Source organism: Cervus canadensis, chromosome 1 (assembly GCF_019320065.1).
Source record: "Cervus canadensis isolate Bull #8, Minnesota chromosome 1, ASM1932006v1, whole genome shotgun sequence".
Taxonomy (NCBI): domain Eukaryota; kingdom Metazoa; phylum Chordata; class Mammalia; order Artiodactyla; family Cervidae; genus Cervus; species Cervus canadensis.
In genome coordinates this window covers 20,201,253-20,224,802 of record NC_057386.1, presented here as the reverse complement: position 1 = coordinate 20,224,802, position 23,550 = coordinate 20,201,253, and the positions used below count along the sequence as shown (strand labels likewise).

The 23,550-nt window shown below is 51.7% G+C and overlaps 1 protein-coding gene across 1 annotated transcript; it reads right to left on the bottom strand.

Moving 5' to 3' along the window:
* Nucleotides 1–521: 521 nt before the first annotated feature.
* RAB5C (RAB5C, member RAS oncogene family) lies at nt 522–22,634 on the bottom strand. The gene is made up of 6 exons (XM_043468558.1): nt 22,477–22,634; nt 5,067–5,320; nt 3,454–3,605; nt 3,129–3,251; nt 1,967–2,060; nt 522–1,444 (listed from the first exon to the last, which is right to left on the bottom strand). Exons 2-6 carry the CDS (start codon nt 5,230–5,232, stop codon nt 1,329–1,331), a joined length of 651 nt encoding a protein of 216 aa, XP_043324493.1. The 5' UTR covers nt 5,233–5,320; nt 22,477–22,634; the 3' UTR covers nt 522–1,328.
* Nucleotides 22,635–23,550: the final 916 nt, after the last annotated feature.

Below are 23,550 nucleotides of genomic sequence, written 5' to 3'. Positions count from 1 at the left end.
AGCAGAGGGCCCCCAGAGAGACGGGGGACCAGGTGACTTGGATCTGATATGGGGCTGCTATGTTGGCCTTAGGACTAGCCAAGGTTCCAGAGGTCTTAAGTGTTCCTTCTTCTTCAGGGAAAAGGGTGAGAGGACCCCACTCCCTCACCAGACTAGTACAGACTAGTCAAGAAACCCCAAAGAGGCTCTTTCTGGTGTTTAGAGACCAACTATTTTCAAATACAGACTGCACATACCCCAATAAAATCTGGAGGGGGTTGGGGAGAGGCAAATGCCGGACCCTCAACTTTCATCTTGAGATTCAGCCTCAGCTCACTCTTACCCCACACCACCCGGTTAGAGCTGGTAACAGCTGGCCTCTCTTGGTTACCATGACCACCAACATCCCCTTCACTTTAGATGGGGAAGAATGCTTTTGTTTAAGAAGATTTAGAGGTTCATGTGAAATTAACTTCAAGTAAGCTGGAGAGGCTATGGCCTGATAAACTCTGCCAGAGAAAGACAAGGAAGACAAGTGGGAGGTCGATCGATCGGCTGACTATATTGACAAGATACTGATTGGTTACATGTTGAAGAAAACATACAATACAAAATACAGAAAAAGTTGGTTCCATTCCCTCCCACTACCCCCCCCTTACCCACCCACCCCCAAATACTCATCATCGTGATTTGGTCAGAACAGGGCTCAGAGCCAGAGGTCTGGGTGACCAAGGACGAGGGGGAAGAGGGCTGTGAGCAATGGGTTCGTGGCTGTCACAATAATGCTGTGGTAATGCTGTGAGTTCTCTCCCAGCTGTGAGTTGGGGGGTGAGGCGGGCGCAGCAGCCTGATGACCGCCTGCTGAGGGAAGAGCTGCCTCTCCCTTCCCTGGCCCCAAGGGCCTGCCCCGCCACCCAGAACCAAGCACACTCCAGACACAGTAAGGATATGGATGCTCCTGCTGAGCCCGCTGCTCAGCAAGAGGGGAAGAAGGGTAACTGATCCAACCCCTGCCTCCCCACACACCAGGGTGGGCGTGGAACAGGGGCACGTGGCTACTACCAGCAGAAGAGGGGGAGAGCAGTAGAAAGGGCAGGAAATGGGAAGAGCAGATCATATATATTAAAAAAGTGACTTAAGACTTAAAATTGAATTAGTATTTGTACAGAAAGGTGCAGGTGGAATAACTCACTCCGGCCTATGATCAAAATGATACGGAGAAATCATGGTGGACCCCTCCCCCTGCCCCCCCAGTGGTGGCCCGAGTCGTTAAGTGCGATTGGTTAGAGTGGATTCCAGTCGGGTCGTTGAGGCGGAAGAGGTGGGGGCAGTGGGCAGGCAAGGGGGGCTCAGTTGCTGCAGCACTGGCTCCGGCTGGCGGGGTTGTTCTCCTGGAGGTCCACGCCTCGGTTCCGGCCCGGAGCACCAGCTGCATTCTGGGGTTCGTTCTTGGGAAGCTTCTTAGCTGTTGGGAGAGGAACGGGAAGATGTGTGTTTGTGAGGGAACCCCAGCACTCTCCCAAGTCCACTTGGGTACCACCCAATCTGTGATACCCAGCATACTGATGGCTTTGCTTCTATGTGCCAAGTGCATAGGTCTTTCAGAAAACTGAGGCCAAGAGGGGTTAAATAACTCTCCCAGGACCACAGAGTTGAACAAGTGGGAGAGAAAGGATTCAAACCCACACAGGATGACTCTAGAACCAAATGAGAAAAAAAAAAACAAAAACTAACAAGTGGGTAGGGAGCTGGTGATGTAGTTTTAGATGGTGGTACAATAAAGGGTCTGGAAGTGAAGTGCTGAGACTTGGGCTCAGGTTTTAGAAATTTCTGGAGTGAACTATATTGAGAGATGAAAAAAAAAATAATTTTATCGAAATATTAAAAATGGTAAAAGATCTGTTGATGAAGGGACCCTACAGACCTACGACAGGACTACAAGCAAGTAATACACCCTGGCTGGGGGAGGGGAAGAGAGGCAACTTACCTATTGCCATGAAAATTTCATTCACGTTCATCGCAGTCTTTGCTGATGTCTCCATGAACAGCAAACTGTTGTCCTCTGCATAGGCTTGTGCTTCCTGATTTGGACAGAGGTGAGAAAGTGAGTGGGAGGGAAACACTGGCAGGAGCTGAGACCCAGGAGAAAAATCGTCCCTGATTACAGTGTCTTCCATACAATAGAGACAATGCAGGGGTTTTCAGGCCTAAGGCTCCCCTGTTCTGAGTTCTCCACATCACACACAGCACCTCTCAGCTCACACACATCAGCAGATGTCTGACTCAGGTTTCCATGGGCCACAGTTCTGCCTTCTTACTCTTCAAAATTACTAGGCTAGAAAATACTTCTAGAAAGTTATCCTACAAATAAATATACTCGCACACTTGGACAAAAGTATGTGGATGTTGACTACAGCACTGTTTCTAGTCTTTTGTAATTACACACAACCTAGAAATCCATCAGGTGGGAACTGGTTAAAAAAAAAAAAAACAGTATGTAAAGAGATTCATGGCCTGATGCAAAGAACCAACTTACTGGAAAACACGCTGAAGCTGGGAAAGATTGATGGCAAGAGGAGAAGGGGGTATCAGAGGATGAGATGGTTGGATGGCAAACTCTATGGACATGAGTTTGAGCAAACTCAGGGAGATAGTGAAGGACAGGGAAGCCTGGAGTGCTGCAGTTCATGGGGTCGCAGAGTCAGACACAATTTATTGACTGAACAACAAGACTTGTGCATATCTTCCAGACAAGAAATTGAGAGGAAGTTGGGGGAAGGGGGACTGAGTTTCTAGGGTTAGAGACCCAAATTTCATCCTATATACTTTCCTGTACTGTTAAAAATTTCCAATGTGCGTGTGTTTAAAAAAAAAAAAGTTTTTTTTACTGTTTTGTTAAAAAGTTAGTTTATAGAAAAAGTAAGCTGAAGCTTCTGCTGTCAACACACACACACACACACACACACACACACACACACACCCCACCCCGATGGACACAGAAGGCAAAGCAGCGGATGACACTCCCTTTAGGCCGTGCTCGAGCCGTGAGGGGACTCAGACAGAAGCTCCCCTACCACCACCCGTGGCAGTCCTTCACAAAGCCCGAGCAGCCTGGGGAAGCCTAGTGGAGCCAGCTTGTCCTCCCCCACCTGGAACTCCACGGCTCTCTTGCTGGCCAGGTCCGCCTTGTTGCCTGCGAGCGCGATGACGATGTTGGGGCTGGCCTGCCTCTGTAGCTCCTTCACCCAGTTCTTGGCCCGGGAGAAGGTATCCTGGGGAAACAGGGCCAGAGCGTCAGCAGGACAGACTGGGCCTTTTGCCCACTGCTCACTGGAGAGGCTGGAGCTGACAGTGCCCAGGTGTCTAAGATGTCACCACCCTAAAGATTCTGGAGAGACGCCCGCCAACACCAGAGGAAATGTGCCCACACCCCAAACAGGAACAAAGGGTGGAGAAGCAAGAGAAAATCTTTACTGTGTTGGTGATGTCGTAGACCACGATGGCAGCCTGGGCCCCCCGATAGTACATGGGGGCCAGGCTGTGATACCGCTCCTGTCCAGCTGTGTCCCAGATCTCAAACTTGACTGTTGTGTCGTCCAAGCAGACAGTCTGTGTGAGGAAGGCCGCTGGAAGAAGGCAGGCGGTGTTACCAGGTGCGGAAGAACTGAGAAGACACCCCCACACATCTGTGCTGAGCCATCCAGGCTCTGGCGCTTAGAAGCCTGCTGCTGAGGGGGGCACAGAAAACCCCCAAGCTGGAGGCCAGAGCAGCTGAGCAAGGTGGCCGGAGCTGGTGCTACTGTGTATCGAGGGGGCAGGGGTTGCACAGGCTTTACAGACCCAGCCAGGTGGGAGTGGGAGGGGAAGGAAAGCTATTTCAGGAGCCCTCCCTGAAGGACAGCAGTCAGGGGCAGCAGAGGAAGAGTCCAGGAGAAACCTGGCTCCAAGCACAAAAGAGTGGGCCCAACGCCGCTCCTCCGCTCTCCCATCGGAGAACACTCCCAGCCCCTCTGTCTGCTCCAGCCCAGGGGTGTCGCTGGCTTTTGGTGTCCTGAGGACTCTCACACGCTCAGCTATCCTGGGGAAGAATGAAGTACACGCCGTGCTACTGCTAGGCAGGGGCTGGGTGACCAGCTTCCCACCACCGCCCCTGCCACCTCCAGGCACGCTGGCCGGCCGCCACCCTTGGCTTTGCCTTCGACTTGCTCCTGACTGGCTCCACCTTCAGGGAACACAGTGACCCTATCTTTGGCCGGAGGAGGCAGGGGAACACTCGGCACCTGTGCGTGTGCTTCGAAGGACGAGCCTTGGAGCTGGGACTGGCAGGTGGGAGCCCCAGCAGAGGACTGCGGGCAGCTCTGTGGAGGAAGCTGGCCCTCTGCGTCCACCCTCCCCACACGTCCCTGAGGGGCCTGGGCCCTGCCTCACTTCCCCCTCTCCAGCTCCTGACTGGAGTGCTGAGGAGGCAGCAGAAGACTGCTGACACGGCCCATTCTGTTTCCAGCTGCCTGGAAACCTCCTACCAACCAAGAGGGTAGAAAAAGCATGACTCAAGCCCAAGGTCGGCCCCAGCCCCTCGAGCAGTGTACTAGCCACTGAGGCAGGAGGCTGAGACCAGACCCTCACATGCCACATGCTAGGAAATCACTAGGAAATCAGTGACAGGCTCTGAGCTCAAGAAGGGCTAAAGGTCAGCTTCAGAAACACCAGCCCACTCACAAGGCCATTTCCCCATTCCGGGGTTGACGCACTGCCTGGTTGTGGTAAAAAAATAAGAATCCTCAGAGATCCAGATGGAGCCCTCCCGTCCCAGGTCAATGGGGGGTGTACCTTGGGCCACACAAGTAAACCAAGAGGTGGAACCAGGGGAGGAAGGCAATTTTAGACTCAGATTATTCTTACTAGATGTCTGCTGGGACACAGACACGGAGACCAGCTGCTGGATTCAATCCCAGGGCTTGGGGGAGGCAAGCTGCTGCCGCCCAAGGCACGCTTAGCCTATGGGCAGTCAGCATCCCTTCTCCTCGATGCCCGAGCATCTCCTCCACTTCCCTGAAGCCGCCATCCCCGCCCTCGGGCCCACTCACCTCCAATTGTGCTCTCCTGGTACTCGTGGAACTGCCCCTTGACGAAGCGGAGGACGAGGCTGGATTTGCCGACCGCGGACTCCCCCAGCAGGACCAGCTTAAACTGACAGATCTTGTTCCCAGCAGCTGGTCCGTTGGGTCGCGCTGCGCCTCCCCGACCCGCCATGGCCCGTCCCGCTGTAGTGATACCAGTGAGCGTGGGGGCAGGGGCCGGTGCTATGCAAAGAGGCACTTAGTGGGGAGGGGGGCTCCAACTATAAGGGAGAGATCAGAAGTACTGGGTTAGTACAAAGACTGTGGCCCAGTGAGCCCTTCTTAAACCACAGGTCACTCCCTCCGCCCTCCTGGATGACCTGGCTGACTGCCTCCCCTCGCCCCCTACATCCTGCCCCACTCTTCCAGAAGTTAGGACACGAGCCCTCACTAGGCTTACCCCACATCTCTTGGCCCTACAACCATCTGATGGTAAAGAGAAAAGTGGTCTCCCAACTCTAGGCTCACAGTTCTCAGCAAACACACTGACTTCCCAACCCCAGAAACGTCCATTCACATACAAGTTAACACCCACAGGAAAGGAATGGGCATCTGCCAGCCTGGTGGCTGATACATAAGTCAACAGGCAACATGGGGTACCAAAAACTGCCTCAGAAGATTCTAGGATCTAGCTCAACAAACAATGGACCTGTGGCCTGGTAGCTGAGATCACAGCCCGCCTCTGTGCAAAGCCAGAGTGGGAGGTGAGGTCAACCAGAGGACGGGGAGTCCCCGTGGAAAGCATCTCAGACAAGGTGCTCGGTCAACCTCGTGGGCCTTTGGGGACCAGGGCCTGGCCAGGTGCAAGTTGTTATCAAAAGAGTCGTTCTGTCCTGTCATCTCCAGAAGCACTGACCAACTTTCTCAATCTGAGGCTGGACTGTGTGCTGGAATCAAAGCTTCATTTCACTCCCTCCTCCTGAGCCTCTCCCCGCCACCCCCCACCAGCTCTCTCATTTCTGATGGCCCAGAAGTCTCACACACATTAAAAAACCAAACACACACAAAACCAAACACACACCGCAGCCAGCCAGCTCTGCTGGCAGTCAGAAGGGCTGCCGAATTCCCCTTTTAAATAGAGACTCAGTTCCATTCTCCACTGGCAGAGGCAGAGGGCGACCCGGAGGCAGACAAGGGGGGAGGTGCGGATGGGCGGAGACAGACATGGGTGCCAAGACCTGCGTATCCCCCCACCCCACCCGGAGCTGGTGTTCCTACACTGACATCTGAGTCACTCTGTCAGTGGTGGCTGGGACTGAAAAGAAGGTTGAGGCGCCCATCTCCAGAAGCCTCTAGAAGACTTACACAGAACGTACACAGAATGTCTGACAAACGAGCACTGTGAGTAGGTATTGTATCCCGAAGACTCTGTGGGGCATCTGAACCTAAGCTGAGAAGAAAAGGTTTGGCTGAGACTGCCCTTTGCAGGACAGAGCCTATGCAGGAAGGGTTTCAGAGCAAGACAGCCCGACTGGCCCCTGAGCACGGGGAGCGCGTTCCCCGCCGGTCAAAGGAGGGGGTGTGAGTGAAGAGGGGGGTGTTTGTGAGAAGCAGTGGTCTGCACGCATGTGAGCTGCAGGCACAAAGGGCCCGCTTTGTGCAACCTCGAATCGTTTCTCCACGTCCAAGTTCTCCCAGCAACTCGCTTAAAAAGTGAGCTTCAGGAAGAGTGATTCACTAACCAGGAACAAGAGTTTCCTTTCTGGACGGCACTAAAGGAAAAGAGGTTTGAAGTGGGGGCCACCTATTCCCCAAGAGTACACGGAAGGAAGTATGGGGGGGGAGTCCTCACTTAGTGACAAGAGATGCTAGTTTTGAAATATTTTCTAATTTCAGATGCTTTCTCTTTTCACCCCAGTCAATGATATTGGCAAGACCCTACACTGCACCCTCGAGGCCAGATCTGTGCTTTCAGCTCTTTTGTCGCCTTCCTCTCAGTGTTCTGAACAAACGGGGAATTCAAAGAGCGCTCACCAAATGAAATGGTTTTCAGAGACAGCTGATATTTACTGAACAACTGCACAACCGGCATCTCCTTTAAACTTTAAAACCATCTCCTATTTTTCAGATACATAGCCTGCTGCTCAGGTGTTAACTGCCCTGCTCAGGGTCACCCAGCATGTGGTGACGGAACCTGGACGCGAGCCACGGTCCCCACTGTAGGGGGCACTGTGGAGGCAACACCCTCCCTCTGTGGTTTTGAGTGGCTGGGTGAATGAGACTCTCCTTTTGTGGCAGTAGTTTGCTGGCCCAGCAAGGGTTGGCTCTGGCTGCCAGTCACAGTCACCCTGAAGTCCCTGTGTACTCTTGCCACCAGTGGGAGGAGCTGCCCAGGGCCAGGCGACAGTGACAGTGCAAAACCACAATGGAATTACAGGTGGGTTATTCCCACGAATCCATGTGATGCGTAATCTTGGCCCAGCAACAGAGTGTGGCCGGGGCACTGGAGAAGGAGGTATGGATGAGTGGGGAATGGGGAACAGGAGGTGAAGACACAATTCCAAGAAAACCAAAGTAGCTGGGGCTGAGGGTTACCGGGGTGGGGGGTAGCCAGCACTCACAAGTCAAGAAAAATAGAGGTAACACTTAAGTCTTGCTCTTATCAAGCCCGTGGGTTTCCAAACCTGCCCAGACAACTCTGATTTTTTTTAAACAAGTCAGAAGAGACGTATAATTTTTATGCAGTGGGTCTCAACCCGGTCTACACAACAAAACCACTCGTGCAGTCAGCCCCTGGAGGTTCCGGTACAGGCTGGAGAAGGGCCTGGTGTCTGCATTTTATAACTTGCTGCAGGTGCTCTGCCTGGTACAAACTGGCTGGGGACATGTTCTTCCTGGATGCCGGTCCTGCCTTGCAGAGACACCTGAGCAGGCGCACACAGCAGTCTTTTTATGGCCTGCTGCCTCGTGGTTTTCTTGGCCCCGCTCAGTGATCACATGAGCTGAGGTCTTGAACCTTCCCAGACACTAAGGCACAGAGGAAGTTGATTTTGTCACCAAGGGCACACGGAGACATGGAGGAGCCTAAGACAGGCAAAGGCCATACTCAGCCCCCAGGAAGCCCTAGGCCCTCCCCTCCCAAGACTGGGGAATCAGAGATGGACCCCTTGGCAGGTGGTAAAGGTGACTTCACTGAGCTGGGCTTCTGTCTGGGAACCTTTCCTCCTGAACCAGCAGCTAGATTACCCACAAGTGCAGTCAAGTGGTGGCATTCTAACCCAAAATGACACAGTAAAAGTCAGTCTTCTTTTAGACCGAAATCTATCTAATTCTCTTGAAGAGCTGAGTTATGGTCAAAGTTTCTTATAAGATATAGAATAGGCCAAAACGTGTATGTGTGTGTATATATATAAAACCAGTTTCTCCAGCACCAGGAAAAACACATGAGTGGAATGAATTTCCTCCTGGATATTTTCATGAAGCTGCTGAAATGTGTAGAGCTTCAGACCCACTGCGAGGGCCTTTTCTCGCCATAACCCAGCCACCCACTACCCCCATGCTCCATATCAGAACTTGGTTCGTTCAGAGGCCACTAGAACAAGCACCACTCCCAATCTTCAAGGGAATTGGGAGAGACTGTGAAGGCAGAGATACCCTACACCTTTCTCCACATGGCACATGAAAGGGCAGAAGGGATCTGAGCTCCTAAACACTCTGGCCCATGAACAGGCCTAACAGGTACATGCCCAGCCCAGCCTGAGATGGAGCGGGTAAGAGAAAGAGGAAAAAAAGAGCAGGATGCCGCTATTATGACCTCTGGACACTTAGGTCTTGCTCAGTGCATGCATGCTTAGTCACCCAGTCGTGTCCGACTCTGCTATAGACTGTAGTCTTCCAGGCTCTTCTGTCCATGAAATTCTCCAGGCAAGAATACTGGAATGGGTAGCCATTCCCTTCTCCAGGGGATCTTCCTGACCCAGGGATCAAACCTGGGTCTCCTGCATTGCAGGCAGACTCTAGTGTCTAAGCCACCAGGTCAGTGGATCTCAAACTTTTTTCCATCAGAATCACCCACCAGGTTTAGAAAATGGGCCTGACCAACCGAATCTAGAATCTCTAGGAGTCGAGTCTGGAAATCAGTGTTTTTAAAATAAGTCCTCCTTGGGACCTTCCGAGTGGTCCAGTGGTTAAGAATCTGCCTTCCAACGCAGGAGACTCGGGTTCCATCCCGATCGAGGAACCCCACATGTCATGGGACAATAAGCCTGCACTCTGCAGCTACTGAAGTCCACACACTCCAGAGCCTGTGCACCACCATGAAAGCCCCAGCACGATGCAGCTGAGAGCTGGAGCAGCCAAAAATTTAATTAATTAAAAAAACAAAAACATAACAACAAAAAATAAAATAAGTTTCCCAATAATTCCTTGGAAGTCCAGTGGTTAGGACTCAGCGCTTTCACTACCGAGAGCCCAGGTTCAATCCCTGGTCAGCGAACTAAGATCCCACAAGCTGTGAAGCATGGCCAAAAAACCAAAATAATAAAATAAAAATAAGTTCCCTAAGTGATTCTAGGTGGCTGATTTAAGCCCAAGAGTTGCAGTTGACACAGGAAGGAGGGAGGAAAATGAGACAGAAAGGCGCCCCCAGATGGGACTGTGGACAGTACAGGTGAAGCAAGTTGGGGGTGGGGACTGGCTCTCGGCTTTACCCAACACCTGAAGCCTTCTCCAAGACACCAGATGCTGCTGGAATGTCGCCTCTCCCCCCAGTCTCCATACTCGAAAAGTTCACCTTTCCCTTCTCTAATCCATGAAGTCACCTACTTTATACACTCTGTCCTTCCTGGTAAAGAGTGAGCAATTCCAGCTGGTGGGTGTCTCTCGCACTTCCTGTTTGCTTCAGAGACTTCCTCTAGCTGAGAGTCCCGGCACAGCGTGGATAGTGAGCCGATTAGGGAAACCAGATTTCGTTTTGGCCAGAGGCTGGGCTGAGACTCTAGACTTTTCTTACTCAAGGTTAGCCTTGAGGGTTGGGGGGTGCTGGCCAGTGACTCTTCAGCTATACTTTACTCTGGATAAAAGCATTCCTGAATATTTAACACGGTGAGAATTGGGCAAGAAGCCAGCAGAAGCAACCTGTTAGCTTAAAGAGAATGAGCAAATCAGGGAATGTAGGAAAGCTAATTAGGTTCAGAAGCTAAGGTGAGGGGGCGGGAACTTCCCTGGTGATCCAGTGGTTAAGAATCAGCCTGCCAATGAGGGGGACATGGGTTTGATCCCTGGTCTGGGAAGACCCCACAAACCTTAGAACAACTAAGCCCGTGCTCCATAACAAGAGACGCCACTGCAGTGAGAAGCCTGCACACCACAACTAGAGAAAGCAGCAGCAACGAAGACCCAGCACAGCCAAAAATAAAGCAAACACAGATTTCTTTTTTAAATCTAAGGTGGAAGACATTAAAAAGCTCAGATCAGCATGGGAGCTGATTCACCCCTAGACTTAAAAGCACAGGGGAAAACCAGAACCACCACGACTGGCATCCAGGACCAGAGGGCAGACTCACAGCAGGATTACCCAGGCCTCCAGCTGGTGGCAGATCCAGAAAGACAGGAGCCAAGATCCACAGGAGGTACCACGCCCTTTCCTAGCACCATTAGCAGTCAGGACTTGGGAGGCCGAACTGGGTTTGGTTAAAGCCCGAGTGACCTTGGCCAAGTCAGACTAGTGGCCGCTGTCAGCTTCAGTCCCTTGTCCCTTATCTAGTAAATGGTATTACCTAACACCAATCACACCGCGCTGTTAAATGAAACAAGATTAAATGAAACAACACACGGAGGGCAGGGCACAGTATCCTCCTGAAGGTGAGGGACTCGTGAACAGCAAGGCTGTTACACTACTAAGAGCCTAACTAACTAGCTTTGACTCACTGGTTGTCAAAGCTCAAAGCTTCTCTTCACAATGACAGAGGAGATGAAGGGGAAGCGAAGTGACCTGCCCAGGGTCACAGCCGGGTGGTGGCAGAGCCCGAGTCCAGGATTATAACTCCAGCAAGGCTCCCCCATCAGAGACAGAAAGCCCAAGGATATTAATAATGTCATTACATCCACCAAGAGTAACGGGGCCACCAAAATACGGCTTTTAACTGTGGAAAAAGGAGTTTTGTATCAAACTAAACAAAAACATGCTGTTGGAGGGAAAGTCCTGCATCTTGATTTGGGAGGTAGACACAGGAATGTCTGTTGTTGTTCAACTCTTCTGCATCTCCAGGGGCTGCAGGCTACAGTCCATGGGTAAGGGCTTAGGCTGAGGCCCACAACCCACAAGGTCAGAGAGTCAGATGCAACTTAGCAACTAAACAGCAGCTGCAGCAGGACGGTAGCCTGCCAGGCTCTCCTCTGTCCATGGGATTCTCCAGGCAAGAGTACTGGAGTGGGTTGCCATTTCCTTCTCCAGGGGATCTTCTCAACCCAGGGATCAAACCTGCATCTCCTGCATTGACAGGTGGATTCTTTACCACTGAGCCACCAGGCGCACCCACATGGATGTCTACACATGCAAAAATGCACTTAAGACTTGTTAAGTTTCACTGTATATAAGTTACATGTCAATGAAAAGATTTAAAATGCTGCTGGTACAGAATTTTGCATACAGCAATGAAAACTTAAAGTTTAGAAATATGAGACCAATCTAACTCCCCTATAGATAAAATATTTTATATTTTAGTATTACAAAATGCAGAGTAAAGACAATTAAAAAAATGCTGTCTGAATTAGAAGAGGACCAAAAGAGAGCAAAGATACCCAAACGAACAAGAAGCAAGATAGCAAGATTCAACATAAACAAATGTGCCTGCTGCATACATATTAAAAATATACTTATGGTTTGTACTTAATTGTGGGTTAAAGAATTTTAAGGTTGTTTTATTAAAGCTTCATGGAAAAGCCGACGCTGATGTCTTTTCAGTGTGGAGAAAGAGTTTACAGCTGTGTGACTCTGCACTCCCCAAGCAGTCCAGAGGGAAAAGGATTTAGGGGCGGACTCAAAGAGAGGCGTGTCCTCCCTGCGTGACCACTGGGAACTGCATGGAGTCGCCTCACCGAGGGCCTGAGTCTCATCTGGAGTGTGTAACAGAAGAAGCTGGGCCCTGGAAGCCAGAAGCTTAACAGCGCACGCAGGCTGAGATCTGGGGAGAATGTGACGGTTATGTGGGGCCCGGGCTGCAGTCTCATCCCACAAGGAAGGAGGGGGCTTGGGGGAGACGGAAGCAGGAGGAGAGGGAAGGGGTGCTGCCTTTACAGTCACAGCACGTGACTCCCTGTCCAGGGGACAGGGAGAGAAATCACCCCAGAGGGGGACTCAGAGGGAGTGAGAGGGGAGGGCCCTACTGCTGTGACAGGCCCTGGAATCTGCCCCAGCCCGCCCAACTCCCTCAACCTGGAGCAGTTTCCCCTCTTCCCTTCCAACGGGGAGACTCCACGGGGTTGGGGGCCTAGACCCCTGCACCGCAGTGAGGCTGTGAGCACAGGGTCCACCGGGTACACCAACACCTACAGAAGGGACCCGCAAGCAGGGACACCAAGGGGCTCACACCCTGGTTACACGTGACCGCGCGGGCCTGCCCCTGTGTCTGGAGCTGTGCCAAGGAGCAGCCCGGACACAGCGAGGCCGCTCCTGCAGCCCTCTCCCTGGTGGGGGAGGCCGGCGGTGTCGCTCAGCACAGATGCCAGGAGGAGCTGGGTGAAAGCCACCCCGGAGGTCGGAGCCCTGGCCTCCCCAAGCCCGGCCCCAGCAAGAGCCCCAAGAAATCCTCCCCCGAGCTCCAAGCTGCTTTCTCAGCCCTCGACCACAGACGGGCTCCACGGAGAGGCGGATGAGCAGAGTCAGCGCTGGATGGAAACCTCCAGGCCGTCTCTTCCTATGCCCATGGGGAGAAAGGCTGCTGAGGGGCGGGGGCTTATCTACCAGGATCTGCTGACACAGCCCGGCCGGTGTGCCCGTCCATACCATCCATCCAAGGGCCCCGGGACCCAGGGGCAGTGTGAGGGTTCTCTGCTGGCCACTTGGGTGGCAGGGTGGTGAGGAAGGCCAGGCAGACAGGGGTCTGCCTGCAGCTGCCCCAGCTGAGGTTTGTCCTGCCTACTGATTTGACGAGGCCCCGGGGGCGCACGGGCCTACCACTGCCACTCCTAAGAGACTCTCTCCCTAAGACGGCCTGGCCTCGTGCTCGGCACACCTCAGTCCTCAAGGCTATGTCAGAATCTCTGGCCCCATGTAGGGCAGCTCTCTAAGAAGCCTCGAGCAAAAGCCCAACTGGAAGTCTGACGCTTTTTTGGTGGCACAAACCCCTATGCATCCAGCTACAGAGGAGGGGAGATGGGACCGAGGCTGTGTGGTGGCTCCCCACCCTCACCCCCATCCCCAGCTCTTCACCTGCCAGGGCCAGGGGGAGTGCAAAGAAGAGAGCCCGGCACGCTTCCTCAGCTTCCTCCCTCATCTCAGCCTATACCTGCTGTGGCCCCAGGATAGAGTCTGAGTCACATGAAGCCAGTCAGAATGGGTGTAGGATACTGGCCGACCCACAAGCCTCACGATTCCTCTGTCTGAGCTGTTCATGCTCCTACAATTCATTTCCTAAGACAGCGCTAACTAGGATCTCAACAACGCAGGGCCCACTGAGTCCTCTGTCTTAGGAAGGTCTCCGCAGGGGCCAGGAGTACCTGCCTGGACAGCGGCTGCTTCCACGGCTGCCCCAGGCCCAGAAAAGACTCCAAAAACCTTTGCTGAAAGTCAGGGTCATCAGCAACACCTGCCTACTGAGTTACTCATACCAACAACTGACACCTCTCACAAACCCTTCCTGTCTTTAATAAAAAAAAAAAAAGGAAAGAAAGAAAGCCGGTTTAAGTTACTGCCGCCCCTTTGTTTTGCCCTTAGCTCCTCAACAGAGAGCACAGGGCAGAGGTCATGCTTCACAGGCAAGCAGGGGAAAAGAATCAGGTATTAGATCTAGCAAACCAAATTCCTCCTGCTCAGACATCCCACACGCTATGGTCAGAGGCTGCCCAACCACCAAGAAACAAGGTCAAAGTTCCTGCTGTGGGGTCTGAGGGATGATGGCTGCTCCAGGGAGACAGCATGCCAAAGAACAGTATTTCAGGCTGATCTCTCCTTTGTTAAATTTCTGTCGAACAAAATGTCGATGGGTGAGGAGAAGAAGTCAGGCAATGCATGGGTCTCAACAGGTTTCAATGAGTGAATCACACTTCTATTTCATGGCCCCATTTTCATGACTGTGGTGGGTGGCAAGAGGCTGGAGAACTTGGGGGCTTGAGGGCTGGAAGTGAGAAAGTGAGAGAAACTAAGGGCATTGTTGCAGATGAAACGATCACAATATAAAATTCTCAAAGTCAGACTATGGGTTTCCCTTTGTTTTCACAGCACATAACATCAAACCTGACGCACAGTGGGTGTTTATCAGTGTGGTGAACCAAGCCTGTGATGCACATACAAACTGGTTAGGTCTGGCGAGCGAACAGGGTAGCTCAAGGCTGCAACACACATCCATCTGCCACACGGTTCATGTCCCTCACCAGAGCCATAGCCCAGAGGAAGAGACGCTTCCGCACCCCAGATAGAACCTCTTAGGTTCCATCTGCACAGGGGTGAAGAGCACGAGGGCTGGAGTCAGACAAACTTCAAGTCCTAGAGTTGCCAGTTCCTAGGGTGAAGTCTGCACTGCATCACTGAATTCACATCCGCATGTGCAAAACATTAGCACCACCCATCTCCCAGGACTGCTGGGGAAAGGATGCACGAAAGACCAAGGGCTTGAGGGCGAGCTGATGCAGAGAGAGCTCTCCCTGTAAATGTTCGTGGCGGGGAGGTCCCAACAAAGTGAAGTCCTCAATCAAACGTCCCATTATTCACGTATTGCTTTTGCTTCCAGTTGCCCGGGACCCCATTTATCAGTGCCCCTCATCTGGAGAGCATGCTGAGGAGGACAACAGCTAATACTTCTGTTCCTCTCCCAAATGCCTATGCTGAAATGCTAATGCCCACTGGGATAGTGTTTGGAGGTGGGGCCTTTGGGAGGTGAGGCTGTGAGGGCAGAGCCCTCATGAGTGGGATGAGTGCCCTTTTATCAATGAAAGAGACTCCCAGAGAACTCCCCTGCCCCTTCCAGCACGTGAGGACACGGCAAGAGGCGGGCAGTCTGCAACCTGGAAGAGGGCCTCCACCAGAACCCAACCATGCTGGCCCCCTGATCTTGGACTTGCAGCTTCCAGAAGTGCGAGAAATAAATTTCTTTGTTTGTAAGTCACCCAGTCTGCTGTAATTTTGTACAGCTGCCCAAATGGACTAAGACAACAACTTCCCCCAGTGCCTGAGAAAAAGGACCAGCTCACTGCTAATGTCCTCTGTCCTGTAAACAACCCTAACCTTGTAGTCTCTGGAGACTGACTTCCAAAGCCAGAAGAACAGAGGGTGGGGACGACCACCACTGTCCAAAAAAAAAAAAAAAAAAATCAACATTGAGTGAAAGCCCCCAACCAGGCAAACAAGAGCTCTTTAAAAAAAATAAAAGGCCCACAACATGAAACATCATGAAGCCCAAACGCCGTTCCTTCCATCTCAGAGCCTCTTTCAGGAAAGGGAAGAAGTAGTTCAGTTGTGGGGAGGGGGAGGGGACAGCGCTAGGACAGCTGACAAAGACACCAGAGTTCCTTTTAAAAAACCAGGCTGCAAGTGCTAGAGATTTGGAAACTGGTGTCATTAATCACCACAGCCTTCAGAGCCGCTCAGAGAGCAATCTGATGACGAGGAGAGTAGCCAGGGTTCGGGAGGCCACCCACGCCCTCCCCCACGCCTGGGATGCTTCTGACAGAGCCACCCGAAGGGGACACACATGGAGCTATGAATAGAAGGCAAGAGGCTTGTAAACCAACTCCTGTTCAGATCCCAAGTTAGTGTTCCCAGCAGGGCTCAGGTTACACATCTTCAGAGGGATGACAGTACAACGGAAGGATTTAAGCTATTCAGTGATTCAGGATCACAGCTCAAAGTGACAGCCTGCCCTGAGCCTGCCTGGAGCCACAAACTCTGTGTGAGCCCTCCCAAAGGGGAGGTCTGTCTCTGAATGACAGCAATAGAAAGCTGGCCTGGACCACAGGGACTCGCCTACCAGACTCAAGAGTTCTGGAGGGTTTGGCTGGAGAACTTAGCACCTGAAATACAGGAATAATTATGAACCTCATCCTTCCAAATGGATAGCAAATTCTAAAGTAAATACCAAATCCGACCATTTTGGGCTCAGTCGAAAAGCATCAGGCAGAGGGTAGGAGAAGTATGGAGAAGCAGCCGCTGGCCATTGGGGTCAGCTCCCAGAAGTCTCCCGGGGAGGATATCCCAAGTGCAGCTCCACCTCACCTACCCCTGGAGGCTTCAGCAACTATGACTAACCATCAAGAGGAGAAATAACTTGAGGCCAACCATATAACTCCATATCAACACAGCTGAGAGGAAGCGTTTGCTAAAAAGGAGGGGCCCTGCAGAGCCAGCTGATTCTAGGACCAGGGCAGGAAACACATAAGGTAAGCCTGAAGCACCTTGCAGTGCCAAAAAGTAAGGAAGTGCTTACAGAAATGAAAACCAAAACACCCCAAGATGATGGGGGTAGGTCAAAGGGAGCTGAAAGAGCTCCCAGGGACCAAAGCTGGGACAACTTGAACAATAAAGTAGCACTGGATTATAAACCACAGTGTAAAATAAACACCCATGAGTCCATACTGATATAACTAATTGAATCCATAAATGGGGGAGAACAGCCAAATCTTTTGTGTACAAGAATTTGAAATAACCCATGTAGATCCTCCGCCCGGGAGGCGAGGAGCATAACTCCCCACCTCTCCAGTGTGGACTACTCAGAGGGACTTCCTTCCAAGGAGGACAGCACGAAAAGGCGCAGGGGAGATGATAACTCGACAGCGGGAAAGCCCGACAAACATCACCTCAGCCAGGCGACCAAAGCTGATGCTGACAGTACTAAGTCAGGCAGACTGTACGTACCCTTGATATGATGTGGTGAGAATGGCACTTTAGCTCTGTGGTCTTCCTCCCCAAAACCCATAACCCCAGTGTAACCATGAGGAAAATATTAGACAAATCCCAACTGAAAGATATGCTATAAAATATCTGACCAATATTCCTCAAAACTGTCATGGTCATCAAGAACAAGGAGAGTCTAAGAAAATGTCACAGCTGAGAGGAACCTATGGAGGTATAACAACTAAAGGTAATGTGGTGTCCTGTATGGGATCCTGGAACAGAAATAGAACACTAGATAAAAACCAAGGAAATGTGGGATTTCCCTGGCAGTCCAGTGGTAAGATTCTACGCTACCAATGCAGGGGGCCCAGCTTTAATCCCCAGTCAAGGAACTAGATCCTACAGGCTGCAACTAGGAGCTTGCATGCCACAGCGAGGATTGAAGATCCTGTGTGCCACAACTAAGACCTGGCACAGCCAAATCAATCAATTAATTAATTTTTATAAAAAAGGCAACTGTGAATAAAGTGTGGACTTTAGTTATTATATGCATAACTGGCTCATTAATTGTAGCAAATGTACAATACTAATGTAAGATATTAATCACAGTGGAAACCATGTGGGAGCGGCGGGTGGGGGGTGCAGTTTGGGCAAAAACTCTAGGACCTTTGTAATTTTTCTGCCGACACCACTTTCTCAGGCCCATTCTTACTCAAGAACGAGCCTTGTGCAGACGTGCAAGCGAGGACCCAGGGACCAGAGCCGAGTTCACTTCCATCAACCCTTGCCAAACCCTGGCCTGGGGTCAGTACTGCCTCACCACCGCACACAGCCACCGGGGCACAGCGACCAGGTACCCAGGCGCTGGGAGGTGGTCAGTGGACCATGGATGGCCATGGCCATGCCCTTTCCCAGTGAAACCTTGCGCGGGATGTGGCTATCTGGAGAGCTCCACCCTCTAGAAATTGAGTTGGTGACCTGTCTCTGCCCCCTCTATCATCTGTACCATAGCATTCATCCTGTTTAGCTGTCTGCTTTCTCATCTCTGAGCAACTATGTGGAGGTTGGACGAAGAAATGGATCAGAGGGATGTGAGCATGAATCCCAGGTTCACCGCATCCTCGCTGGGTGAGTTAGAGGAAATGGGCTGCCATCTGCTTCAAGGGCAAGTCTGAATGTCTGCCCTTTCCTTGGACAACCACAGTGGGGGGGCCTGCTATGCTGGGTGCCAGGATGGCACAGAGATAAAATAGGACATGACTGGCGCCCCCACGGGACTCATCCGCTAGACAAGGAGGCAGACAGCAAGCAATGAAAGGAAAGCACAAGGAAGAGGAAAGCCCTCAGACTCCCTCAGGGGAGGAGGGCTTCACAGGGAAGTGATGTTCCAGCTGCGCTTTGAGAGAAAAGTTGGGCGACACGGCTCACAGGCGGGAGGCGGAGAAGGGCCTTCCACGCAAAGGAAGAGCACACAGTTCGCCCAGAGATGGGGTGAGGAGGGACCCGAGCACAGACTTTCAACATTCCCCCTGCTCTGCCGCTCACTCCACCATAACCTGGGGACTGAACGCAGTCAGTCTGTCCTTGCACACAGGAAGCACGATTCAAAAATGTAGCTTTTATTTGGTGATTGTTCCTATATACGGGAGATGGGATAGTTACTCTGAAAACTAACCTTCTACAGTACCAAGATATTAACGCAGAGGACTTCTTAAGAAACACTCCAAAAAAAAAAAAGAAAGAAATACTGCAGTTCTACTCTGTCAAGGCTCTTGAAAGCACTATTACCTGAGTTGGGGGACATCCTAGTTTACAAATCCTATCTGAAATGATACTTCTCAGATGGTCCCAACAAAAGTACCCCTGACTCAACTCAGGCGAGAGAAAATGCAAAAGCCCAGAAATCTGGGAACTGAACCCAAAGCAGCCTGCAGCAACGAAAATATTGTCCTCAAGTTTCCTGTTTTAGCTTAAACATATGCAAACTTCGCATTCCAATCTATAATAGATTCAGGATTGTTTGAGTATAAAAACGTCTAAAACTGAGTAAGACTGAAGTGCCTAGGAGATGCAAAGATCCATGGTTCTAAGTACACAGTGGGTTTGAGAACCCCCAGTGGGAGGAGCAGAATCATGGCCTTAGCGTTCTCTTCTGTAAAATGGGAACACAACCTACATCAATTCTGTTCCCCATCCATGGAATGAGACAATATGGCAACCATCCAGCCAAGCACCAGGCATCACAGTAAAAACTGGCAGAAACACTGACTCAGAATCCTAGGGATAAATTACGATGTACCTTCAAAACCCCATGGACCTTGTGAGTATCTATTCTGTGCCAGGGAACAGACTAACTTCTTTGTCCTCTTTGTTTCCACTTTGGCAAGATATTTTGTATCCCCATTTTACTGGAAGAAAGAGAGGCTCAGAGAGGTCAAGTGACAAGTCCAAGGCCACACAGCTGGTACATGAGGGACCCCAGATGACAACTCAGGCCTGGTTGACTCTAAAGCTCTTGTGCCCTCTACCCCACCATACCACCTCTGTTTACCAGGCAAAGGTTAGAGGAAGAAGGGTCCTTCTGAGAAGTACTTGGTTCGTGGGGCTGAATTTAAATTTCTGACCTTATTCTGTGTTTCCATGTAAACTCCAGTGAAAGGAGCCCCTGGTGGACAGCCATATTCTTCCCACTGCGAGCAGTAGGCAGCACCAGGGGAGAATCAGGAGGCTAAGCAGAGGCCAGCTCCACCAGCTCTCTGCGCCCTTCACCCTGCCCAGAGGGACCATTAGACCACTCACTTTTGCTTTCATTTTCTAGCCATCATGACTTTCAGATTCCCAAGAAATTAATGGCATGCAGATGCACCCAAACTCTTAGGCCCTGAAGGGTCCTGACTTGGGACTCATAACTGCCATGGTCCCCAGAAACAGAGGTGAAAGAAGACAGGAGGGTGGGGTGAGGGTGGGGAGGAAAACCAGACTCAGAGGAGGGTGTCGCTGATGAGGATGCTAAAGGGTCTGCACCTGGGCCACTGCTTGCCCATCCGAATGTCCATTCCTTCCAAAAACAGACCAAAGGAGGACCCGCTATTTGGGAAGATGAGGCACATCAAATCCCAAAAGAGACCCAGCTCGACCTTCTTCTGACTGTGTAATCTAAGGCTAGCCACTTAAGTTCCTTCAGCATCCTCTCTAAAGTGGAGATACAATTCCCACGATCTTCCAGCACTCTTGTCAGGAACACGTATGAAAAGAACTTGGCAACTTTAAACTGATTTATAAAAAATTAGTTGTTACCACCCTTCCACGGTATAAAGGCAGAAAAAGGCCTACTGTTTGTAAGAGTCAAGACAGGAGATGAAGGGCATCAGAGGGGATGGGCTTCTGTCCCACACACAGCCCTCCCTCTCTCTCCCAAGCAGTGTCAGATCTCTGCTTGGACTCTGTAATCTCTGGATGACAGAAGTGCCTGCCTAACCACCCAGGGCACTAATGCCTTCCTGTCTCTCTGAAAGGGAGAGCTTCTCCTTCAAAAGCCTGCTTCAGAATCAGAGCTGGGAGACCAAGCCTAGACAAAGAAGGTTCCCTCAGAAAGCTAGCCAGCCTCATCCCAGGACTCCCAGAGTTCCAGAAACTACACCCCAATACTGAGGAGGTAAGTTTGGTCAGAGACCAACGACCAGCGAGTAGCCAGCTTCTCTGGCTTTGCCGCTCAGGAACACAGACTGGCCAGACTAGAGAAACTAGGTTGGTCATAGAAGTCTCCAGCAACCCTCCAAAGAAGTTCAGAGAGACAGAGAGAGAGCTTGTGACCTGCCTGTTGACACTAACAAGGTTTTTTTGTTGTTCAATAAAAAATGAAATAAGTGCATCCTAGGTCTAGCTCGCAAGTTCATAGGAGTCAGACACGGTCCAAAAGAGGTCAAAAAGATCTCAAGACAAAACAACTGGAATACTTGTAAGGAGCATCCAAGGGCAGTAAAGATGGCCCAGAACACTGAAGAGCTTCAGAAATTCCCAAAGATTGCATGGTCTTCCCTCCCTTCTGCCACTGTGGATAGCAAGGGTCAGTCACGGCCTTCAGAGTCAGGCTGCACTCATTAAGGTACAGTCTCTGGCCTGTACTTTGGCCACATAACAAAGAACCTCCCAGCTTGGTCTGAGACAGCAGCCATTTCACACACCTAAGTCCTAAGCAGTGGACAAGGATCAGATGTCAGTCCAGGCTGTCTCTCGGAAAAGCTAGGGGAAATCAGCACTTTCTGGCATGCGTGGGAATTCCTTGGGCTACAAAAAATCAACACATTAAGAACCCAGAGGTGCTACTGTGACCTCAACTTAATTCTCTGTAATCTATGATTTACGTGATCAAGCCCAGAGGGGAATGGAGATAGACCCTGGGACTGAAAGTGGTGAGACCTGTTGATCAAGGAGGTAAGTGTACTTGTATAGGGATGGGAAAGAGATAGCCCAGGACTCTTTAGTTCCAGACTCCTTATTTTTGGTCTTTTCCATTCTCCCTAAAGACCAACAGACAGCAGTCCCAGGAGGTGCAGTCCCCTCTGAGGCAGCTTGGAACCACTCACGTGCTCTGGGAGGACAGGGCTGGGACTCCAGCAAGTGGGGAGGAGGAGGGGAGAGAGAAGATAATGAATGGGCAGAGCCACCCTGATCTATGTGATCTGTAGCTAGGATTGAGCAAACCTCAGCTAAATTGTTCAGAGGCAGGAAGAGTGAGCGATACACTCAAGAGAACAACACAACCAGAGGACAGGGGCTGAGGGGGCGAGACAAGGAGAAGACAGCTCATTCCTAAAGAGTGATCCAGACTTTAAACTCTGCTGAGATCCTGGGTGGCTCTCTGGCTTCAGGAGAGAGAGGAAGTTAAGGAGTTGTGGCAGCAGTCTCACCCAGGACCCCCACCCCCACCCCGCCCCAGCCCCAGCCCCAGGAAATCGAGATAAAATTCTTCCAGGGCTGGAGGGACAACTGTTTCTGTGGGATGGGGAGTGGGACACAGAAAAAAGGCGACAGACAACACTCCGGGCTACCTCTAAAAGAGAAGGAGAACAAGATCCTTCACACCTGACAAAGATTCCTCCAATTCTAGGAGCAGAGGGAGAGGAACTTAGGGTCTCTCCCTCCCACAATCGGACCAGACAGACCAGAGAAGAGCCACAGAGATTTCCAAAGGCTCACGAAGGGCAGATAAGGGAAGGAAAGAAGAGACCCCCCAGCTTTGGCTCGACGCCTGGGGAGTCCCTTAAGAAGGGGCTACGGGTCGGGGGAGGGATCAGTATCTCCCTAAGCCAGGGTTGGGCGGGAGGAAAGACTGCCCCGGAGAGGCTTCAACACGAAAGAGACACTGGTTCCCAGGTCAGGCACACTCACGGCGGCTCCGGGGCGGCGGCGTTACTTGGGGCCGGGGCTCGGACAGGCTCCGCTCCTCTCCCCCCGGCGGTGTCCCAGGCTCCGGCCTCCACTTCCGCCTTTCAGCCGCTCCGGATCCGGATCTCCACCTCTGACCCGCCCCTCAGTACTCTCAGGTGACTGACAGGGCGGAGAGACCAATGGGAGGTACTCTAGGCCGACTCACTGGCCGCGCCGGCTTAGGGTGAGGGAGAGGCAGGAGAGAGCGCGCGAAGGATGGCGGGACTTGTAGTTCGCAGCTTTGGGAGGAGTCGGTGGCAGCCTGGGACTTAGGCTTAGGGTGGAGCCGGCTGCCGGCTAGGCGGAGCCCGGCCGGGAACTTTTTAAGGCCAGGCCTGCCGACCGCGTCATCGCGGGTTCCTGGCGCCCCGAGGGGAGTCGAGTGGCAGAGCGTTGCGACAGGGCAGAAGGCTGTGTGTGCAGAACTGGGAAAGGAAAAACATGGTGTGAGTGAATATGCACGTGAGGCTGCGTGGACCAGTCTTCAGCATTCGCTAGCCCAGAGAAGTCTCTCGGCGCTTTAAGGCCAAGTCAGTTCTGGTAGCCCGGCTGTTAGGGACTTTCTGAGATGGGAAGATGATGGAATCGTTATCAGAAGGGCTCTCTGGAGGGTACTGGGTGGAGAGAGCTCTATTGCCCAGCTGTTAACCAGGATGCTTCGCCTTTGGCTCAACCCCAACCTCCGCCTCTGCCCTGCCTCTCCCCTCCCCAACCAGAACCTCCTCTGTTCTCTGATGCCAAATACAGAACCGGATCACTTCTGCCTTAGCTCTCCCCATCCTTCCATAAATGCAGATTGGAACCACTTCTGTTTGCCCCACTTTGCCCTTCATATGGATCAGCACTATTTCTGTTTTTTCTGTTCCTGTGGTGTGCTTCAGTCTGTGGGGTTGCAGAGTCAGACATGGACACGACTTAGTGACTGAACAACAACACAGTATGAATTAGGACCATTTCTGCTTCTGCCCTCCCCCCCCCCCCCAGACACCTCAGCACAAACCAGTATCTCTTCTACTTCTGCATCCCATCCCCAGG

Bases quoted from the DNA above. Each gene is read 5' to 3' on its own strand.
- RAB5C (XM_043468558.1), bottom strand. From the start codon at position 5,232: ATGGCGGGTCGGGGAGGCGCAGCGCGACCCAACGGACCAGCTGCTGGG. The intron at 3,252-3,453 runs GTAAAGATTTTC...CTGTTTCCCCAG, and splicing joins TCTACGACATCACCAACACA to GATACCTTCTCCCGGGCCAA. The intron at 2,061-3,128 runs GTGGGGGAGGAC...TGTCCAAATCAG, and splicing joins AGAGAGCCGTGGAGTTCCAG to GAAGCACAAGCCTATGCAGA.